Source organism: Daldinia loculata (genome assembly GCF_022478755.1).
Source record: "Daldinia loculata strain CBS 113971 unplaced genomic scaffold F4817scaffold_123, whole genome shotgun sequence".
NCBI lineage: Eukaryota > Fungi > Ascomycota > Sordariomycetes > Xylariales > Hypoxylaceae > Daldinia > Daldinia loculata.
The window spans coordinates 9,296-27,998 of record NW_026054977.1 but is presented as its reverse complement, the minus strand read 5'-3'; the positions used below and the strand labels follow the sequence as shown (position 1 = coordinate 27,998).

General features: G+C 42.1%; 7 protein-coding genes across 7 annotated transcripts; 2 read left to right on the top strand and 5 right to left on the bottom strand.

The window, feature by feature from the left end:
• Positions 1-50: 50 nt before the first annotated feature.
• F4817DRAFT_39297 (glycoside hydrolase family 16 protein) lies at positions 51-1,883 on the bottom strand. The gene is made up of 3 exons (XM_049307411.1): positions 1,749-1,883; positions 706-1,673; positions 51-630 (listed from the first exon to the last, which is right to left on the bottom strand). The coding sequence occupies exons 2-3, from the start codon at positions 1,474-1,476 to the stop codon at positions 547-549; spliced, it is 855 nt and encodes a 284-aa protein (XP_049153457.1). The 5' UTR covers positions 1,477-1,673; positions 1,749-1,883; the 3' UTR covers positions 51-546.
• Positions 1,884-4,301: 2,418 nt separating this feature from the next.
• On the bottom strand, positions 4,302-6,471 carry F4817DRAFT_354972 (TRAUB-domain-containing protein). Its single transcript, XM_049305596.1, has 3 exons — positions 6,317-6,471; positions 6,148-6,247; positions 4,302-6,090 (listed from the first exon to the last, which is right to left on the bottom strand). The coding sequence occupies exons 1-3, from the start codon at positions 6,375-6,377 to the stop codon at positions 4,509-4,511; spliced, it is 1,743 nt and encodes a 580-aa protein (XP_049153456.1). The 5' UTR covers positions 6,378-6,471; the 3' UTR covers positions 4,302-4,508.
• A 124-nt stretch (positions 6,472-6,595) lies between these two features.
• F4817DRAFT_39261 (P-loop containing nucleoside triphosphate hydrolase protein) lies at positions 6,596-7,985 on the top strand. The gene is made up of 5 exons (XM_049307410.1): positions 6,596-6,908; positions 6,961-7,090; positions 7,147-7,266; positions 7,343-7,567; positions 7,630-7,985. Exons 1-5 carry the CDS (start codon positions 6,843-6,845, stop codon positions 7,974-7,976), a joined length of 888 nt encoding a protein of 295 aa, XP_049153455.1. The 5' UTR covers positions 6,596-6,842; the 3' UTR covers positions 7,977-7,985.
• Positions 7,986-8,320: 335 nt separating this feature from the next.
• Positions 8,321-9,670, bottom strand: F4817DRAFT_39248 (uncharacterized protein). Its single transcript, XM_049307409.1, has 3 exons — positions 9,414-9,670; positions 8,600-9,350; positions 8,321-8,548 (listed from the first exon to the last, which is right to left on the bottom strand). Exons 1-3 carry the CDS (start codon positions 9,462-9,464, stop codon positions 8,463-8,465), a joined length of 888 nt encoding a protein of 295 aa, XP_049153454.1. The 5' UTR covers positions 9,465-9,670; the 3' UTR covers positions 8,321-8,462.
• A 535-nt stretch (positions 9,671-10,205) lies between these two features.
• F4817DRAFT_363779 (NAD(P)-binding protein) lies at positions 10,206-11,238 on the top strand (the record flags this gene model as incomplete). Its single annotated transcript, XM_049306676.1, has 3 exons — positions 10,206-10,775; positions 10,840-11,006; positions 11,067-11,238. The coding sequence occupies exons 1-3, from the start codon at positions 10,326-10,328 to the stop codon at positions 11,236-11,238; spliced, it is 789 nt and encodes a 262-aa protein (XP_049153453.1). The 5' UTR covers positions 10,206-10,325.
• Positions 11,239-13,487: 2,249 nt separating this feature from the next.
• On the bottom strand, positions 13,488-15,860 carry F4817DRAFT_362841 (glycoside hydrolase family 43 protein; the record flags this gene model as incomplete). The annotated part of the gene is made up of 12 exons (XM_049306577.1): positions 13,488-13,591; positions 13,644-14,263; positions 14,313-14,439; positions 14,537-14,589; positions 14,652-14,700; positions 14,753-14,866; positions 14,931-14,991; positions 15,051-15,135; positions 15,188-15,330; positions 15,380-15,485; positions 15,533-15,593; positions 15,647-15,860. The coding sequence occupies 12 exons, from the start codon at positions 15,858-15,860 to the stop codon at positions 13,488-13,490; spliced, it is 1,737 nt and encodes a 578-aa protein (XP_049153452.1).
• Positions 15,861-16,097: 237 nt separating this feature from the next.
• F4817DRAFT_363776 (general substrate transporter) lies at positions 16,098-17,756 on the bottom strand (the record flags this gene model as incomplete). Its single annotated transcript, XM_049306675.1, has 5 exons — positions 16,098-16,414; positions 16,469-16,602; positions 16,666-17,089; positions 17,154-17,454; positions 17,514-17,756. The coding sequence occupies 5 exons, from the start codon at positions 17,754-17,756 to the stop codon at positions 16,251-16,253; spliced, it is 1,266 nt and encodes a 421-aa protein (XP_049153451.1). The 3' UTR covers positions 16,098-16,250.
• Positions 17,757-18,703: the final 947 nt, after the last annotated feature.

The window sequence follows — 18,703 nt, the reverse complement described above, 5'->3', positions numbered from 1 at the left end:
GTAAATACTTCTAATCAATCTATACTATGTACCTAATGTTATGCTGTTGTCTGGTGGTTACTAACTTCCTCATGTATTTATAACGTTTCTCGATAGGTTTCAGGGGTTTGCTGAGCTACGTGGTGGGTATAGAGTAAAATCAGTCAAAACGTAATACGGAAATAGTGAGAGTATAGCGCATTGAGAGTTACGAGTTAATTTAACTTATTATCCTTGTCATGTGTGTGCTCATAATTAACTCCCATATGACTTAGGGGGGATGGGTTGGTTCTTTACACGCAATAATATCGAAGCTCGCATGTGAACTGTTCTCGATTGGTAAAAATAGATAAAGAGGCATGTAAGTATATACAAATCCTCCGCAAGTATATACAAGAAGCGAATGTTCGCATATGCAAAAAGTTCAAACATGTTCAGGAGCGAAGGACGAAGAATGCAAAGAATATTCCCACCCGACCCAAGTTCTCAACCCAAACTCCTTCAGCCCCAGCCCCGTCCCCGTCCCCTGTTACCCTTCCGATTCGATGTTTATCAATTTATAATTTATTAAGTCGCGATGTAATGCGCGACGTACGCAACCTCCATCATGCTGCCGTACCCGTCCAGGGTGGCGCTGTTGGGCGCGCCGGGCTGTACAACACACACTTCGTTAGCAAGTTGACAATCCCGAATATTTCTAGCGACAAGAAGAGTGGATAAACTTACCCAGTCACCGCCGACAGCGACGTTGAGAATGAAGAACATGGCCGAGTTGGAAAGCGAGTTCCAGACGCCCTGGTTGTTGATGCTAGAGCCGGAGATCTGATGGAATTGCTGGCCGTCCATGTACCATGTAATCGTCTCGCCGGTCCAACTACTAGCGCGACGGTCCCATACGATACGCCAGTTGTGCCAGCTCTGGTCGGGGATGGAGATGGTACCGGCGATGCCGTTGGGCTCGTTGCATACACCGCCGGGGTACACGTCGCAGTGGACCGTGCCGTGGCCCGTCAGCTGTCCGTTGACCGTTTCCATAACGTCCAGCTCGCCGCACGTCGGCCACCCTACCCCATTATTGATCGAGTTACCCAGGAGCCAGAACGCGGGCCAGATGCCCTGCTTGTTCGCGATGTCGTTGTCGCCGAATCGTAGTTTCGCCTCGGCCATCGTCTGCGTGCCTGCTGGCGGCGTGAATGTATACTTGGACTCGATACGTGCCGAAGTCCATTGGCCACTGCTGTCCTTGCGCGGCACGATCTGTACGGTGGCACCACCGCTAAGTTGGAGGTTCTGTGAGGATGTCGTGTAGGTCTGCCATTCGTTGTTGACCTTGAGGCCCGTGATGATGTTCCAGTTGTTGCTGTTGACTGCAGACCCGGCCGCACCATCGAAGGTCTCTGCCCAGACCAGTCCAAAGCCTGCGTAACCGGGTGCGCCCTCGGCCGATACGGTTGATGCCGTTAAGGCCAGCACGGAAGTAAGTACTTTCACGAACATGTTGTTGTTGAGGTAACGATCACCTTATATAAGTAAAGTAGATCTAATGATGTTGTAGGAATATGTACACTTGTAGTAGAACTGAAATTGGTAAGAATGAGTGTAAGTCATAGACCAGCTGTATAGACTGCGGTATACTTAGGGTGATGATCGTCCTACATGGCTAGATGAAGGTAGATATCCTGTTATATATATGCCTAACATATAATACCTAGTTAATATAGAGCAATCGGGGAGGGGTAAGGGTAGAAGCTAGTGGCAAGGAACCGCACAAGCCGAGTCAAAGAATGAGAGGTCTAGCGCCAACCTGCGTGAAGAACTGAAGTTCTCGTGAGCTTGGAAAGGGAAGGTGACCAGGGTCTCGAGCGCCCATGGTATCATCACCAGAGCACGGATAGGAGGTAGAGAGCTATACACGCGTCTAGACCACAAGTATGGATCTGGAACGAACAACGGCGACGTGGAAGTAAAATTGCACTGACGGGGCCGGGATGGTACAACAGAACAGTCCGGGAGCGGTCGAGTTGCACGCTCGGGTTGCATTCTCGGACCCTAGGCCATACTATGCGATCTTAAAAAAGTAGCAGAAACAGTCGTCGGTAAGTAGCGGGCCACAAGTAGGTAAGTTTAAAGTTGAGGCGCGTGGCTTATTGGTAAGTCGACGTGACCCTTGGGGATTATGGGGGATGATTAAGGGGTATGAGGATCCAAGATCGGGGAGTATATTCGAACGTTTAGCATGGGATACACAAAAAGCTACTCGGTAACGCGGACGGACGTGATTGGACGCCGGGATGTGTCAAATATAAACGACATTCCAATGAAGGTTAAAAAGTCCGACATGATGGCGGCGCAAGGCCCCAAATCGCAGATGGCGCACACCAGATCGGTACCGGTTGCAGATCCCCCCAGACGGATGCCCCCCGCACGTTAAAGAGGTCAAACATTTGGAGGCGGGAACATATTATATTCTTATTATATTCTCATCCCGGCTGAGACTAAGTCATCAAGTACCGGGTCAGCTTCGACGATATTATGAGAATTAGGTGAAGGGGAAAATAGGCAGATGACGATTCCAAGGTTATTTTGTTTGATATAAACAACGTATATTAACCTGACTAACACGCCCTTCGATGGAATTTATTGACTTATCCTTACCGGAAAATCTTTGTGCTCCAAGCCCCCGTGGTTGAATGCACATGCGGTGCAATCTAGATTCTGTGTGGGTCGATTTTACCATGTCTTGGATCTCCAACGAAGCAGCTGATTGAATGATGCTTGGATTTGTACCTGCGCCGGACCGCGTGCTTAATTCAACAGGGGTCCTTAAACTTCAGATGAACTGTTTCCTACGAATAGGATGCGTAGGGTGTGATTGGAGGAGTATGTATATGCGCAAAGCCCAAGGCGACGGAGACTTTTTTTTTGTTTTTGCCTTGGGTATATTTTTATCTTAATCCGAAACGGGAAGCTCGTTGTCGCCGAAAAAGCGCCGGCCAGGAACTTGATAAAATGTTGCAAACCACCTTGAAGAATTCCGCGAGATTCTGGCGAAGGCCAAATTGAAGCTCTCCGGGAAAGCTTCTGATTCGGGCCACGAATTTGACTCCAACTCTCCTTACTGCATTACTTGTATGTTGGTCATACATATGTATAAGAGGTCAATATGCGGGTGATACCTGCATATGCTCGAGCCAGGTAACTAAACCACGTAACGTGTCGTTATTCGAATCCATCTTCAACGAGATGCGCTAGCTTGTGATGCGCCTGTCGCAGGACTACGCAGTGAGTACCTAATCTCCGGTTCCGCGCGAAGCTTGTTCTTACGCGTCGTTCACCCCTATCCCCGTTAGTAGTTCTATAGCCAAGCACTTTGCAAGCATAGAAAAGGGCTTATTAGTCTTTCTCTTAGCACCTTGGCTTCGTGAAATGGACTGGTCGTTTCGGCGAAACATGGCGTTGTATATGCACTGCACATGCCCAGTGCCGATGCATAGAGTCAAGTAGATGAGTGATGGAACCATGGCCTGCATATGTCTCCTAATGAAGGGCCCTGACATGAGAAGTAACCCATCGACGTCTTGCTAAAGCGACTAGAGCAAACACGAGTGTTAATGATACCTGTTAACCTTTATTGTATCATGAGAACCACGATAGGCACATAGTAAGGCCTGGGTAGCGATTAGGTTCTTCGTGGTCCATGGTGTAACGATACATCTAACGTTGCCTGTGTTAGGATTCTTTCGCGTAACTGGCGCTCTACCGCAATCGGCACGATGAAGATAGTTTCGAGACTGACAGTGCTTGTCAGGACCTTTTCGATCGTCGATAGTAACGATACCTAGGACCACGTAATGCCTGGAAATACAGTCCGGACAACCTTTCGGTGGTATGTTTTGAATGAAATTCTTTTTGCGCATTGCCACTATACAACCAAGAGTGGCCGAGAAGGAGATGCGCCTAGGAAAAAACATTAGTGAATTGTAACTTGAACCCGGTTGAAAGCTCCACGTCATGATAGGGATTTAGATTCTAAGAAGAATGTCCTTACCTACAGGGTCATTCATCATTAGTCCGTTTATCTGCGCCATTTTGTCTTCTAAGTGAAGCTGGGGACCATCTATCCATCTTCATGCTAGACTTTCCTAGATGTAACTGTAACAGTAGATAGCTAGATGCGATTCTCTTGGGCTTCGAACCCAAATTGTCGACTTTGTGTAGGGATATCAATTTACGACCACATTAAACTATAGAAAAGTGAAATTTAAAGAATAGTTGGAAAAACAGTTATGAAGAGCAGAAAAGATTATTTATGATTTTTATCAGTACCCTAGTTCGCCCAGTGTTCGTATTGCTAGAATACGGGGTCAGATGTCGATCTCGGCGCATCGTCGGGTTACTCTTAAGAATGGAATACGAGCTTCTGAAAATCCTTTCTTTTTTGGAAACATACGCGACGATACTTATTTCAATAATTATTCTGCCTTTTTTCTATGAATTATTAGACAGTCTAGATATCAGAATGTTTCAAATTAATCTCTAAATAGTCGAATGCCTCCATCGTTAATCGGCGCGCCGCCCATTTCCTCATCGGACGCCTCCTTATCGTCTTCGTCCTCGTTCAGCACTAGTTTTTGACCGAATAGAGTCCCGAAGAAGCGATCGATGGCGTTTTGCTCCCAGCTTCGGCGATCTTCCGGTGCCATGAAGTTCTGTAGTTTATCGTGGACGTTGAAACGCATCTTTCGGCCCTTGCTAGCCTTAGTATCCACATGCCGCTTCGCCTTCGCTTCCTTTACGGCGGCGAACCGGATCGTTGCTGCGGGGCCACCCGGGGCGCCGGACGTATCTCCGGAACGTTGGTCAACGAGTTCCTTTAATAGCAGCTGGTAGAAATCAGCATCATCGTAGATAGCCGGATCTTCATTAATTTTCTTTGCGATTTGTGCCGGAGCGCACGATCGTGGTGTCTGGGTCCGTTTGATGAGCCGCTCCGGTGCATCAAGCTCTTCGTCCAACCTCGTAGTTAGGGATTTCTCTGCCGTATTGGTAAATTTGCGCGACGACCTATCCATCATCCTTATATTTCGGGCGCTATGCGACCACTTCTCCAGAACCGCCCTGCGTCGAATAATCGCGCGCTGCTCAATAATCTCCATATTTTCCCACATGTCTTGACTAGACGTATCTGTATCGGCAACTCGCTTCCTTTTTTGGCCTGTCTTTCCTGACGGGTCGGACTGTATACTCGTGCGGAATCCATCAATTGTATTCCATAGCTTTAGCGCGGCTGCTTCAGCCGCTTCGTAGGGTTCTGATTGACCCCCTAGTTCCTCAATGGTACTGAATGAGTTGACTGCGACGAGTGACTTTTGTAGTCGTATACGGATGTTGAGAAGTGCATCAAAGGCCTTTCGCTGTTGTCGAACCGCCTTCCCTTTTGCAACATCTTTTTGAGCCGCTGTTGATAAAGTACTAGCCACATTGCGCTGGCCAGCATTCATCATCTCTTGAATTGTTGCACGGCTCGCCCCATTGGCCTGCGCTGCATCTTCAGGATCATCATCCTCTTCCTGCTCATCCAACTCTTCGTCGCTATCCTCCATCTCTTCGTCCACGTCGTCTTCGTCATCTTCGTCCTCATCCTCTTCCGCCTCGTCATCTATGAAGCCGCCAATTCCTTCTTCATCAGAAGCATCTTCGTCGCTATCGATATCCTCAGAGTCTTCCCTATGAAGTTCTGCCCCATCGCTGTCGTCATCTTCCTCGTCAGATACCATGTAGTCCGCAGCAGTAGGTCTTGCAACTCTCTTGCCTTTCTTTGGCATAGCCTGAGAGCTTCCCCTAAACACAAAATCTTTGAATTTCTGTTCGTCGGACTCGTCGAAGGCGTTATCGCTGTCGATCTCCGCATCGTCTTGATCGCCTTGGTCGACTTCGAGATCGGCCGCGTCGGGATCATCAAAACCTTCCAATTCGTCGTCTTCATCACCTTCCTCGTCCTCTTCGCTCTCGTCGTCATCCTCTTCGTCACCGAGGGCTTCTCGACTCACGGGAGCACCCCGGTATTGGGGTCCTAGCGCGACAGGGTCTCTTCGACGAAGCTTGCTTTTGCTGCAAAACAATTTAGCTTATACCGAATAAGATTACCATTTTCACAAACTATCGTACCTTACAGCGACATAATGTTCTGTACCAGCGTTTTCATCTACGCTATCTTCGCTTCCACTGACATCGTCCTCGTCTGGGACTTCTACTTCGGGATCGAAGTCTGCATGAAGCGGCAAGTGTTAGCTTTATTTAATATGTGGTGACTGAATAAAACATGTATATCTCATACCTTTGACTGGTTGCTCTGTCCATTCGGCAAATTGCCGTGCGCGCCCCTTTGCCTTGGACATTGCACTATTACCAACAATAGCTTGTCTAAATAGTGAATAAAAAAGGCGTTCATACGTCGGCCCCACGACTGCGACAAGAAAGTTCTGAAAATTTTAGCGGTGGAAGCTGGCAGTATCCATTTAGTGGGTTAGTGGGTTAGTGGGTTAGCGGGTCCGAGGATCCCCTAACACTCAACCAAGATCTTAGCAAATAGGGATTTAGGTAATCAATTCTAAGCTTCTGAGGTCACTTAAGGTACCTAATCTTATAAAATGCATCTAAAAAGAGTAAATGGTATGAAGAATTAGAAGTCACGTAATGCAAACCTCATTCTTTTTCAATGAGACTTATTCCTCACGCTAATTAATGAATAAACGGGTACATCATCAGTATAATTGATATTGTACCTCTTCACACAATGTGTGGCAGTTGTCTTATTTGAATTACTTGGTCGAGCACTTGGGATATAAAAATCAATTCATATAATGGCGACCATCCAACGCCGCTTTTTTCACCAAACCCTCCGCTATCTCAGCCATGAGAATCCCCTCGTGAGTTTTTCCTTTCTGTATAGTAGACAAGTACACTTATCATAAGTCTCAGGGTCTACCCCGAACGGGTTCAATCCCTCGCATGCAGCGCGGGCTCCCAGAGCGGCGCAATATCAAGGATGTCGCAAAAGTGGTCGCTGTATCATCTGCTAAGGGTGGTGTAGGCAAGAGCACCGTCGCCGGTTAGTCTTCGATGTCCTCTTAGCAGAGCTTAGCATCCACTGACTATCCTCGGCAGCGAATTTGTCTCTAGCTTTCGCAAGGATGGGTTACCGCTCCGGGATCCTTGACACCGATATCTTCGGGCCCTCTATACCTACGCTCTTCGACCTGAGCGGGGAGCCACGGTTATCATCTAGTATGTAGTTCTGGTCTCAAAACTCTCCGCAGTTCCTTTCACTAGTTTAGAGGAGCACTGACTTATGGAAATATAGATAACCAATTATTACCCATGTCTAATTACGGTGTCAAGACTATGTCTATGGGCTATCTAGTTGGTGAGGATGCGCCTGTCGTGTGGCGCGGCCTTATGGTAATGAAGGCCCTACAACAACTCCTTCACGAGGTTGACTGGGGTGGTCTGGACGTCCTAGTACTCGATCTACCACCCGGCACGGGAGATACGCAACTCAGTATTACACAGCAAATCATACTTGACGGTGAGCATATAAAGTTTCTATATAATACCTAGGAGCTCGAGATGTGCTAAGACTACATCTAGGCTCTATCATTGTAACCACGCCACATACTCTAGCAGTCAAGGACGCGGTAAAGGGGATCAACATGTTTAAAAAGGTGAATGTGCCCTTGCTCGGCTTGGTACAAAACATGTCACTATTTAATTGCCCACACTGCCACCACGATACGGCAATCTTCGGATCTAGCGAACGTGTTAAGGAAGTTTGCACAGAATATTCCATCGATCTACTCGGCGATATTCCATTGCATCAGAATGTTGGAGATGACGGCCAGAAGGGGAAGCCAACCGTGGTCTCGGAACCTGACAGTGAGAGAGCACAGGCCTTCATGGATATTGCTAGGCTAGTAGGGTCGAAGGTGGGCTTATAACACTGAATTACAGTATCTCAAGTTATTGTACCATGTGCCAACAAGCCACTTCGGCATAGCACACATCTACGACAAGCTCGAAGCGGTAAAATTCGGCTCCCATCTACATTGAGGTTGTTTTTGATATTAAGTCGCCCATATCTACATGTACTGCCGTCAAACGCACCAAGTATCAGGGAGTGGGCCGTTTCGGTTCCTGCCATTACGAAACTTTAGCAAATCAGTCCATAATTTAGTATTGGGGTCATTGCGATAGCAAGAAAAACTCTCCATATAAAGATTCGTATATTGATGCTCAAAGCTCGGTTACAGGAGCCGATGCGCTAAATAGAGCGTCTAGTCCAGGGGCTACGTTAGCATCCATAGAACCTAATTAGGGACAAAGGGGATCAAAGCCTGTAAAACCTCCATTCCCAATTCCGACTTTTCCAGACGAGACGTAAACCATGCAACATTCTACGTAATGATGGCCACCTGTAACTGATATTAGTCCAATTCCTCATTGGCTTGGTATATGTGGCGGCTCCTTGTAGGATCTTTCCGCATGGCCTGGCCCGAGCCGGTGAAACCGACTATAGAGAAAGTTAGCTCTCAGATCAATCTGACTATAATCGCAAACTGACCTCGTCCGTGTACACCTTCGGGCGTACGGAACATGCTGTCTTTCTTAGTTTTGTGCGCTTTAGCGAATTTCGACTTCGTGTTAAACTCTTGCCACTTGCTCTTGCCAGCCTCGAGCTCTTTGGTCGCCTTAATCTTTTTGGCTTTGGGCTTCCCATCACCAGCATTCTTCGACGCTTCCTCCCGATTCTTTTGGGCTAGGTCGGGATTTATGCTAGCGGCAGCGGATATGACTCCGGGGTTGGACGAGGTTGAAGGTGCTGCCGGCTGGGATGGGGCCGGGAACGGGCTGGCGCTGTTGACGGGAGTACCGTCAGCCTTTCTCTTCTGTGCAATAGGGCGTATGTCCTTCGCGCGTAGCTGCTCGGTGGTATCGTAGCTCTTGAACTTGACGACGTAGATCGGGGCTGTAGAAGAACCAGTGATGGACGTGATACGCGCGGGGTAGAATGCTTTGTCACCAGATACCCATTTCGCCATTACGGTATCATTGACCTTGTAGTTCACCAAACTCGTGTCGCCTTCCTTCTCCTCAGCCGGGGCGCTCTTTTTAAATGCTGGATGATTCTCTCGCGACCATTTCTCCTGGGTCGGTGGCGGGGATGGGTCTTTCGACTGCGGAGGTGCCTTGGTCGGCTTTAATTCAGCAAGGGTTTCGTTCAATAGCGCGAGCGCATCATCTAACTCAGACTTGAGAGCAAGGAGCTCTGCATTACTAGGATCATCTTTTAAACCAGCATAGACGACATCGAGCTGTTGATCTTGTCAGTTATATCTGCATGTGGAGTAGGCGACAGTCCACATTAGCCAACCCACCTGCTCTCGGTATTGCTTGATGTCTTCTTCGAGGCTGGCGATATCGGCCATTGCGACGGTACGGCTCGAATAACTCCGAACTTGAAAGGCGATAGAATATTAGAATTTCGCGGCAGAACAAGCCTTTGAACTTCTAAGATTAGATAAGAAAAAATAGAGGAATGACGTGAATTGTTTGTAATTAATAAGTAAATATGGTGGTTGATTTCTTAAGTTTGGACGATGGAAGAAGGTCTCCACATTGACAAACATGTCGGGGGAAAAGGCAAGTGAGGCTAAATGCTAATTAAGTAATCAAAGTGGGGGGCCATAGTTTCCGAACACGTGAATCCTTTGTTATAGTTACCCGGTATAACGATACCAATATATCAGGAATCAATTTAAGGGTGTATTGCTTTACCTGGTCTAAGAAACGAGGTTAGAACAGCATGCATTCAAAAGTCGAGGGCTTCAAGAAAGCATTAGAAATTCACAACTCTTCTATTATTTTATAATGTGATAAGTTTTTGTATGACTTACGTTCATAATCTCCAAATGCCTCCTTTCCCTTTTCCAGCTAAGAGTCGGGATAACGAACACGCGTGAATGTTGTGCAAATGTCAAAATCTAGGAAACAATGAACACATTGTATAAACCTGATAATAATAATAGCTATCAACCTATCCAACGCCATAGACCTATTACTCTACTACTTAATCATGCCTATTACTCTAGCCTTAATGGGCCCATGCAAAGTAATCAATCTGCATATGGTACCATAACGAACTACGATACCCCTAATTATCCAGGGCTATTTGAATTACTATAAAGATCATACATACATGATCATTCTTTCGATCCAAATCACTCTCTTCACCTCTATTCCTATCATTTACTTTGACTTAAAATACCAGTTACAATATCAGTTATACAATGGCGCCAATTATTGTGCTAATTACCGGTGCTAACAGAGGTATCGGGAAAGGTCTTCTTGAACTTTACCTTGCTAACCCTAATCATACCGTCATTGCTGCTAACCGTGACCCTGATCACCCAAGTTCTAAGGCCCTTTTGGAGCTTCCCAAGGCCGAAGGAACATCACTTGTTGTGATTAAGATTGATGCTACGGTTCGCACAGATCCACTGGATGCTGTGAAGGCACTCCATTCTCAAGGCATTGACCACATTGATATTATAATTGCAAATGCTGCCCTTGCACTCTCGTGGCCCAAGGTTCGGGATGTCGACACCGACGAGATTCAAAAGCACATAGTTCCCAATGTGTACGGCTTCCTATGGCTCTTCCAAGCCTTTCGTCCCCTGTTGAAAGACGCGGGTAATCCAATCTGGGTAACGATTGGCTCCAGCGCCGCATTTCTCACGGTAAGATCAAAATTAGTAACACTCATTTATAGACAAATCAATAGCTAACTTTTAATCTAGTGAGCACATTGTAGTCTTGTATCAGTATCATAATAGTTCTAATTCCATATGCAGGAACATGATCACAGCGCAGAATGCCTCTTATGCTCCAACAAAATCAATGGTTCATTGGTATACCAAGTCAATTCATATCCAAGAGCCATGGCTTACCGCGTTCCCCATCGACCCAGGGTAAGTTTACGTACATATACGAACAGCAGGAACATTGATCTCGGTTAACTTCTCTTGTAGATTCGTTCAGTCTGACATGGGTAATCGTGCTGCTCGGACTTTCGGATGGGAGAAAGCTACAATTACCGTAGAGGAGAGCACTACGGGAATTGTCAAGGTGGTTGACGTTGCAACTAGAGATACGCATAGCGGGAAAATGTGGCGGTATGATGGCAAAGAAGTGCCATGGTAAATTATCGTGTCAACTAGCACAATTTACAAAGCAATGTCTTGATCTTTTATGATAATGGCTAGAAGCGATAAAAATATATATTTGTGTACGAACATATTTCTTCCAGTTAAACCAGTTTTAATTTCTAAACGGAGAACTACACCGATTACTTCATGAACTAGAAAATTGTTGGTTAGATAATTAAGACTCGTGATGTTGTCCTTCAGATGTATTAAAAAGGCCTAAAGATCCTTATAACGATATTCCACTTCCGTCCAATCACACAAAGGAATTTCGCGGTCTCGTCGAGCGAATTACGCATTTAATTTACGTTAATATAATGGACCATTAATGCAATTGTGCCAAAATCAAAAAAATTAATTACATTATGTTTAATAAAATAATAATATTATTAAATGTATAATATAAGCTTAATTATTTACGTTATATATTTTTTATAAAATAATATATATATTTTTTTAACTTTATATTATAATAACTTAATTAATATTTATTTAATTTTTTTTAAATTTTTTTTAATATATAATTATAAAATAACGAAAATTTTAATTTAAATTATATATAATTTAATTTAATATTGGTAAAAATATTAAAAAAATTATGTAATTATATAAACATTATTATATAATTAATGTTTTTATAAATTTAAAAGATTAATTAATAAAATTAAATATTAATATTCGGGTTATTTTTTTTTTTTTATTTAAGTTATTTTTTTATTTATATATATAATATAAAATATATTTAAAAAAAAAGTTAAATATAATTTTACAAAAATAATAATTTAAACGTTATAATTAATATTATTATATAATTTTAATTAATGCGAAAATAATGATTTAAATTATATTTAAATTAACTTTTTAATTATTATATTATAATAAAATTAAATAACGTTTATTTAAAAAAATAAACATGTAATATTTTTTAAAAACATTTTAATAAAATTATTTTAAATAAACTTTAAATATTTTAATAATAATATAATATTTAATATATATTGTATAAATATATAATTTAATTTATTATTTTTACATTAATTATAATTATAAAATAATATTAATTATAACGTTTAAATTATTATTTTCGTAAAATTATTTAAATGTATTATATGTTATATATATAAAACAATTAAAGATTAAATTAATAATGTAAATCTTTAATTTAATTGGTTAATGTTAAAGATTAGTGGGGAAGATAACCCGGATATTATTATTTTGTATATAACGTATTATACATTTAACGTTGCTTATTATATTACTTTATTAAATATAGTGCAACCAATTTTCTTAATTTTGGCACAGTTGCACTAATGGTCCACCATAGCTAATGCAAGAGGGATTACCATGCAGTAGCGCGAAAGCTTATGCTGCATAAGATTGATGACAGCACGTGGTGCTTACCCTGCATTAGGTACTTTGTACTATAGGGGTCTGGCGCAACTGTCTAAGTGATCCACGCACTATTCAGACCATGGTACCATTGGATAATAACGATAATTTCCAAGGCTCATGATTATCATATTTATCTTTATTTTCAAGAGCATGTATGTAAAACCCGTTTAATCTACACGAGTTTATCTGTATGCTAGAATCTTTGAGTGAGGGTATAATTGTCTCTGAAACAACCCCTTATATGTTCTACATACGTTAAATTTAGATTGTAGTTCCTTGACTTTAACCATATGTGTCTTTTTAGGAAGGCCTTTAGTGTACGGTCCGAAACCGATCAACGCCCTGGAAGCTAACAACCTTTGCGGCGGCCCTGGGGACGCATGGGCCGTGATCGAGACAGCTGGCGCACAGCCTGCGGACCCAAATATCCTCCCTAGGTTTGTCGATATCACCTTTAATAACCCCGAGGTGACTACGTGGGGAAATCAGCAAAAGTACAACATTAATAACAAAGAAGCGGTACTATACGACATGAATTCTGGAGACACGTTTGCAACAACAGATAGGGCATCGGGCACAGGATTCCGGATCCACTCGACTAAGGAGTCTTGCTCTGCATGAGATCTATGTCTAGAGAGTAAATGAAGAGTGGCTTCTAGAGTTGCTCACGATGACTAAAGCTTCATACCAATTACACTACTAGAGTTCCTCCAATTTTAAGTATCGGTATGGTTTACATGTGGATATATATGACATTTCAATTCCAAAGTATTGAAGTTCGAAAGCACAATTTATCTTCTTTCATCGATTACAGACCTGAGTTCCAATTCACTCTTTTGGATTTCTTATGCCTGCTCAATTCCTGAATTGCCCCTGCGGAATGTATCTCCACTTGGAAAAATGTGCCGGTGTGTTTCCCTCGTAGCCGTTGCTAGTACAGTAAATTCCAAGGATGACACCTAAACACCATCAGTACCAAGCAGGAAAAAAAAGGATGATTTTCAGTCTTACCTGTAAACCCCCAGCTTACAGCAGCATTTGATACATCAAGGACAGTTCGCATCTCTGAAAGTGCATCAGCTGGTCCGGCTGACATGGAGTAATGGGTCATGTTGTGCGCTTTTATCTCCAATCTCAACTCCTTGCCGGACCAGGTCTCTGGTACTGGGATTATAACTTCGTCTGGCACTGGTATGTAGGAAATACCACGATACCTCAGGTGAGGTATTAGTCCCGATGAGTTCGTCGAATGAGTTAGGCCAGGAAATGTTGTAGTACTGCTATTCGCTGGAAGCATGACAATACCGAGGTCTAAATGATGGTTTTGTGTTAAGAAAACCGAGACACCTGCCTCTTCCTCAAGAGACGTCGGGGAGAAGTCAATATTGACGCTATATGTAAATAGTGTATCTTGTTGACGCCGCCCAACAAACGTCTGACCGTTAGGACCAGCGTAGTTCCCGTTAAGTGCCGTAAGATTTAACTTGGAGGGGTTCAATCGCAGAGTATTTGGATGATCCTGGGGTGATATAGTATATGAATCGGGAATAGGGAACCTCCAATGCGTGAAGTGTGCGGGCAGTATTGATTCCGGCTCGAAGTCAATGACATCCCCCTCCGTGATAATCGGACTATGATTGTTAAAGGTGAAATTCATAGTCAAAGGAACCGTACACTCACCCAGGTCCATCAATTCCAGTATTTCCCTCAGGAAGTGCCCATCCGCTCATCTCACCATTCAAATGAGACCAAACTGGAAACTCGTTGTCAGGCCAGGTGACTGGAACCATAATAGTTTCTCGACCCACTAGAACAACGACGGTCAATGATTACTTACTTCTTCTAAGGATACTTCCCGCCGGAGGCGAGTTAAAAGGGGGAAAGGAACTCTTGATGTGACATACTTGGATAGTAAATGTATTCGGGACCGGATCGAGTTGAAAGCGCAACGCCCCACCTTGAATCAACAGTAAGGCTCGAATTTTTTATTCTCTAGATATACTTGATATATTCGCTTACCAATTGCCAGCACCATCTTGGAATAGATCTGCGTGGCCAACAGTTTGAACTAAGGACGTTAGAAAATTAGAGATATTTTATATGCCTTAGGTCCCACTTACAATAGTTCGTCGTATTGGCATTCGTGAGCACTGGGTTCGAAGGGTTTACTTCGTAGGGCCCGTGTATGCTTTTGGATCTTGCCATTGTAACCATGTGATCTACACCCGTACCCCCTATTAAAACCATGGGATATCAGTATTCAATCCATCAGATGCGCTATATCCCCTAAATACAGACCTTCAGCAGCTAGTAAATAATACCACCCGTCTTTGAGGTATATGTGAGGACCCTCTGGTGCCTGGTCTTGTCATTAGGACCTGCTTTTAGGGCATTCTCTTTCAAAGGGACTGAACTTGCCGTGCCACCAGTGCCATTCCATATAATTTCCCATCGTCCCACTTCACCAGTCTCCAAGTTAGCCTCAGCTAAGAGAATACCAGGACTACCGTATATCGTGTTAGCTTTTCTTATATCCAGAAATTTTTCATACGTACAAGACTTTCCAGGCATGTCCACCAACGATGTACACTTTTCCGTCCGAGTCCCATACGGGTGAAGTATCGTAGCCTTCAAAGTCGAAATGGACGGCCTTTGACCATGTAGAAGGATCATACGGGTTTTCGGACTTGAATATTATCTATAATGATTTTAGCTACCGGCTTTAGGAACCTAAGAGTAAGTCATACGTTGTCCCATCTTGATGCATCTTCTGCGGCGCGGTCGTCGTCTACGAGAGTTGTTACCAGCCAAAATATACCCTCGTTGAACCTCAGAGTCGGCGCCCAGATGCCGCTGTGATAGGTTAGATTCAGGCTCTACCCGTCTATTCAGTCTCTTACCTTGTTGATCTGTTTGTTTCCGCTAGGCGAGGTAGTTGTTCTCGTCTGTTCAAGACGTGACCTGTAACAGTTATTTCGTCTAATTCATCAAAGCCTAGTAAATAGGTAGCTTACCAATAAGTTTCCAGTTTTGAAGATCTTTGCTTGCGTGTATGGGAATGCCAGGGAAAGCGTTAAAACTCGAAGATGCACAGAAGAATGTATCATCCCATTCGGGAACAAATATGCAACTCGGATCCGGGTGGAATCCCGGTAGGATGGGATTGTAGTACGTTGAATTATGTGCATGCAGCTGAGCTCCTAAAGAAAGTGAGGCAAGTGCACACATCACGACAGCTTTATACACGCGAGCCATCATCTCGCTGGTATTGGGTATATATGTAAACACTCTAGGTATACTCCAATTGGACGTACTATATGGACTGGCCTCACTCAGGAGGGTTTCACTATCCATAGATGAACATGATTAACATTCGGAGATACTTATTAGGTATGTTAGCATGATCCCCCGCATCTTCTACTCCAAGAAACACTCCCGGTTAAAATGAATGGGTAAACCCCAAAGCTTAGATTCAGGTAATATTCGGTAAGTAATGAGCCGAAATGACCCATTAGTGACTAGTATTAAATAGAACTTGCTAAAGACTTGGCAGGGATTGAAACTTGATATGGTACGCTTCATAGGACCACCCTCCTGAGATATCTTAGAGCAGATTGCTTAACCTTCGTGATGTTCTGCGAATACGTCTTTAGTCGTATCCGCCGTATTGTCAGACGCACTATCCGCCTTGAATCGTTGCCGCGCAATCGCCTCAAGTGATAGCCCCCTAGTCTCTTTAAGAAATGCGAAAGCAAGAACCGCGATAACGGCGTCGAAAATACCTGAAAAATAGTCAGCGTCTATCATATATTGTAGGATCTCTCTAGGTAATTTACCCCATAGTAAGAATGTTCCCCATCCCAGAGAAGAAATCATGTAAGGGGTTGTCAATGAGAAGATGAAGTTGAATAGCCACTGTGAGGCAACACCGACAGCCACACCAGGCTCTCGGATTCTTGCGGGGAAAATCCTTTAAAATATTAGCGAACCCGTTATGATCCTTAATAAGGAGTTGTTAAAGGTATATACTCACTCGGAAAGATATGGCCAAGGCATTGGTCCCCAGCTAAAGTTATATGCGATAACAAATAAATAAATGAGAGCGACGGTAGCAATGCCGGATGGAGCTATAGTATTTCCTCCTTCTTTCGGGGCCGGGAAGGACTTTACGACGGCGGCTGTAGTGATTTGACAAGCAGCCATGAAGGCGGCACCGCCAATTAAGACCTGACGTCGAGAAAGACGCCCCGAGAAGAATAAGACAAAGACGCCACAGGCTACAACTTTCACGGCTCCAAATATAGCCGTTAATAAGAGGCTTTGCTCGCCGTTACCAACAATGAGATTAAAGTATTGGGGTCCGAAGTAGGCAAAAGCCGTCGCTCCAGTCGCTTGCTGCGCTGTAAATATAGCGAAAGCGGCAAATATCCGCTTGAAGTTCTCTCCGTCTAGGAGTTCTATATTGAAGGTACATCAGCATTCGCTAGTCTCATAAGCCTGGGTATAAGTATAGAGTCCTACCTCGTATTTGAAAACCTTCGGTGGCAGTGGTCTCTGCAGTGACACCAGAGCGAATCTCTTCCATCTCATCAGCGGTCGCTTGAGAATCATCAGCTCGAATCCACTGGAGACTTTTCCAAGCCTCTTCATGTCTACCCTTTTTGGTAAGCCATCGTGTACTTTCAGGGACTGTCAACATCCCTAAGCCGAGGAAGACGGCCGGTGCAAGCTGAAGGCCAACTGGGATTTGCCATTGGGAGGAATTTGTTGACGAGATGCCTCTCGCTACACCATAGTCCACCCAATACGATACGAATATCCCCTATGAAAGGTAGGTAGGTATTAGACAGATGTTTTTTTGGTTTGTACGAAGGTACTTACAAACGTATAGAACCATTGAAAGAATGATCCGACCTGGCCACGCATCTCTTTCGGCATCATTTCGCTATTGAACATCGGCACAGCGACTGTCGCTGCGCCAAGTCCAAGCCCAGCGATCACTCTTGCAACGTAGAACGCCGCAAGTGAGTGCGTATTAATAGTCTGGATTACAACACCGATGCAGAATACGAACGAAGATATCATTAGCAATTTCTTCCGTCTAAATTTGTCGGTTAATGTCATATGGATAATAATGCCAAAAGACTATTGGTTAAAGAAAAATAACTAATAAAAGATATAAGATAACTATTTTAAGATTTATTAGATAAAAAATATTATAAAATTATATAATTATATATAAATAAAGTTAATATATCGATAAAAATTTAATTAAACTAAAAAATATATATTTTAAATTGTTTATAAATAAGTTAAAATTTTTTTTTAAAAAAAAAGGAAAAATTAAAAACTTTAAAACTTTAAAAAATTATTAATAATTTTAATTATATTTTAAACCTTTTATAACCTTGTATTAAAGATTATGGTAATGTTATAAATAATATATAATAATTATAAATAATATGTAAAGGTTTAAATTATTTAAAATATAATTATATATAATATAATCTTTATATAGTTAATTAATTATATAATAATTATAATTAATGCCATAATTTCTTATAATTATTATAATAATTATGTTATAATTATAATTATTTATTTTATATAATATATTTTTTAAATAAAAATAATATATTATATTTTTAAATTTATTAATATTATTAAAAATTATATATATAAGTAATAATTTATTTTGGAAATAGGTTAGGTAATAACCAATTTAATATATAATAAAAAAAATAAACTTAATAAATAAGTTTATATATATTATTTAAAATTTACGTTAATATTTTAATAATATATTAAATTATTTTTTTTATTATAATTATTATTTATATTACCGTAATAATAATTTTAAAATAGTTTAATAAAAAAAATTTATATAAATAAAAAATCTTTTTAATTTATTTTTTTAACTTTTTTTTTTAAACTTTTTTTTAACGCAATATAATTTTTTAAATTTAACCTTTTATTTTAATTATAATTTTATTTTTTTATAATTTTATTTATTAATATATTTATTTATTATATTTTATTGTAGTAAAGTTTAATAAATTTAAATTTTTAAC

Bases quoted from the DNA above. Each gene is read 5' to 3' on its own strand.
- F4817DRAFT_39261 (XM_049307410.1), top strand. From the start codon at position 6,843: ATGGCGACCATCCAACGCCGCTTTTTTCACCAAACCCTCCGCTATCTC. The intron at 7,267-7,342 runs GTATGTAGTTCT...ATGGAAATATAG, and splicing joins GGAGCCACGGTTATCATCTA to ATAACCAATTATTACCCATG. The intron at 7,568-7,629 runs GTGAGCATATAA...GACTACATCTAG, and splicing joins ACAGCAAATCATACTTGACG to GCTCTATCATTGTAACCACG.
- F4817DRAFT_39297 (XM_049307411.1), bottom strand. From the start codon at position 1,476: ATGTTCGTGAAAGTACTTACTTCCGTGCTGGCCTTAACGGCATCAACC. The intron at 631-705 runs GTAAGTTTATCC...TGTGTTGTACAG, and splicing joins TCGCTGTCGGCGGTGACTGG to CCCGGCGCGCCCAACAGCGC.
- F4817DRAFT_354972 (XM_049305596.1), bottom strand. From the start codon at position 6,377: ATGTCCAAGGCAAAGGGGCGCGCACGGCAATTTGCCGAATGGACAGAG. The intron at 6,248-6,316 runs GTATGAGATATA...CGCTTCATGCAG, and splicing joins GACAGAGCAACCAGTCAAAG to ACTTCGATCCCGAAGTAGAA. The intron at 6,091-6,147 runs GTACGATAGTTT...ATTGTTTTGCAG, and splicing joins GAACATTATGTCGCTGTAAG to CAAAAGCAAGCTTCGTCGAA.
- F4817DRAFT_39248 (XM_049307409.1), bottom strand. From the start codon at position 9,464: ATGGCCGATATCGCCAGCCTCGAAGAAGACATCAAGCAATACCGAGAG. The intron at 9,351-9,413 runs GTGGGTTGGCTA...CAAGATCAACAG, and splicing joins TCAAGCAATACCGAGAGCAG to CTCGATGTCGTCTATGCTGG. The intron at 8,549-8,599 runs GTCAGTTTGCGA...CTTTCTCTATAG, and splicing joins CGAAGGTGTACACGGACGAG to TCGGTTTCACCGGCTCGGGC.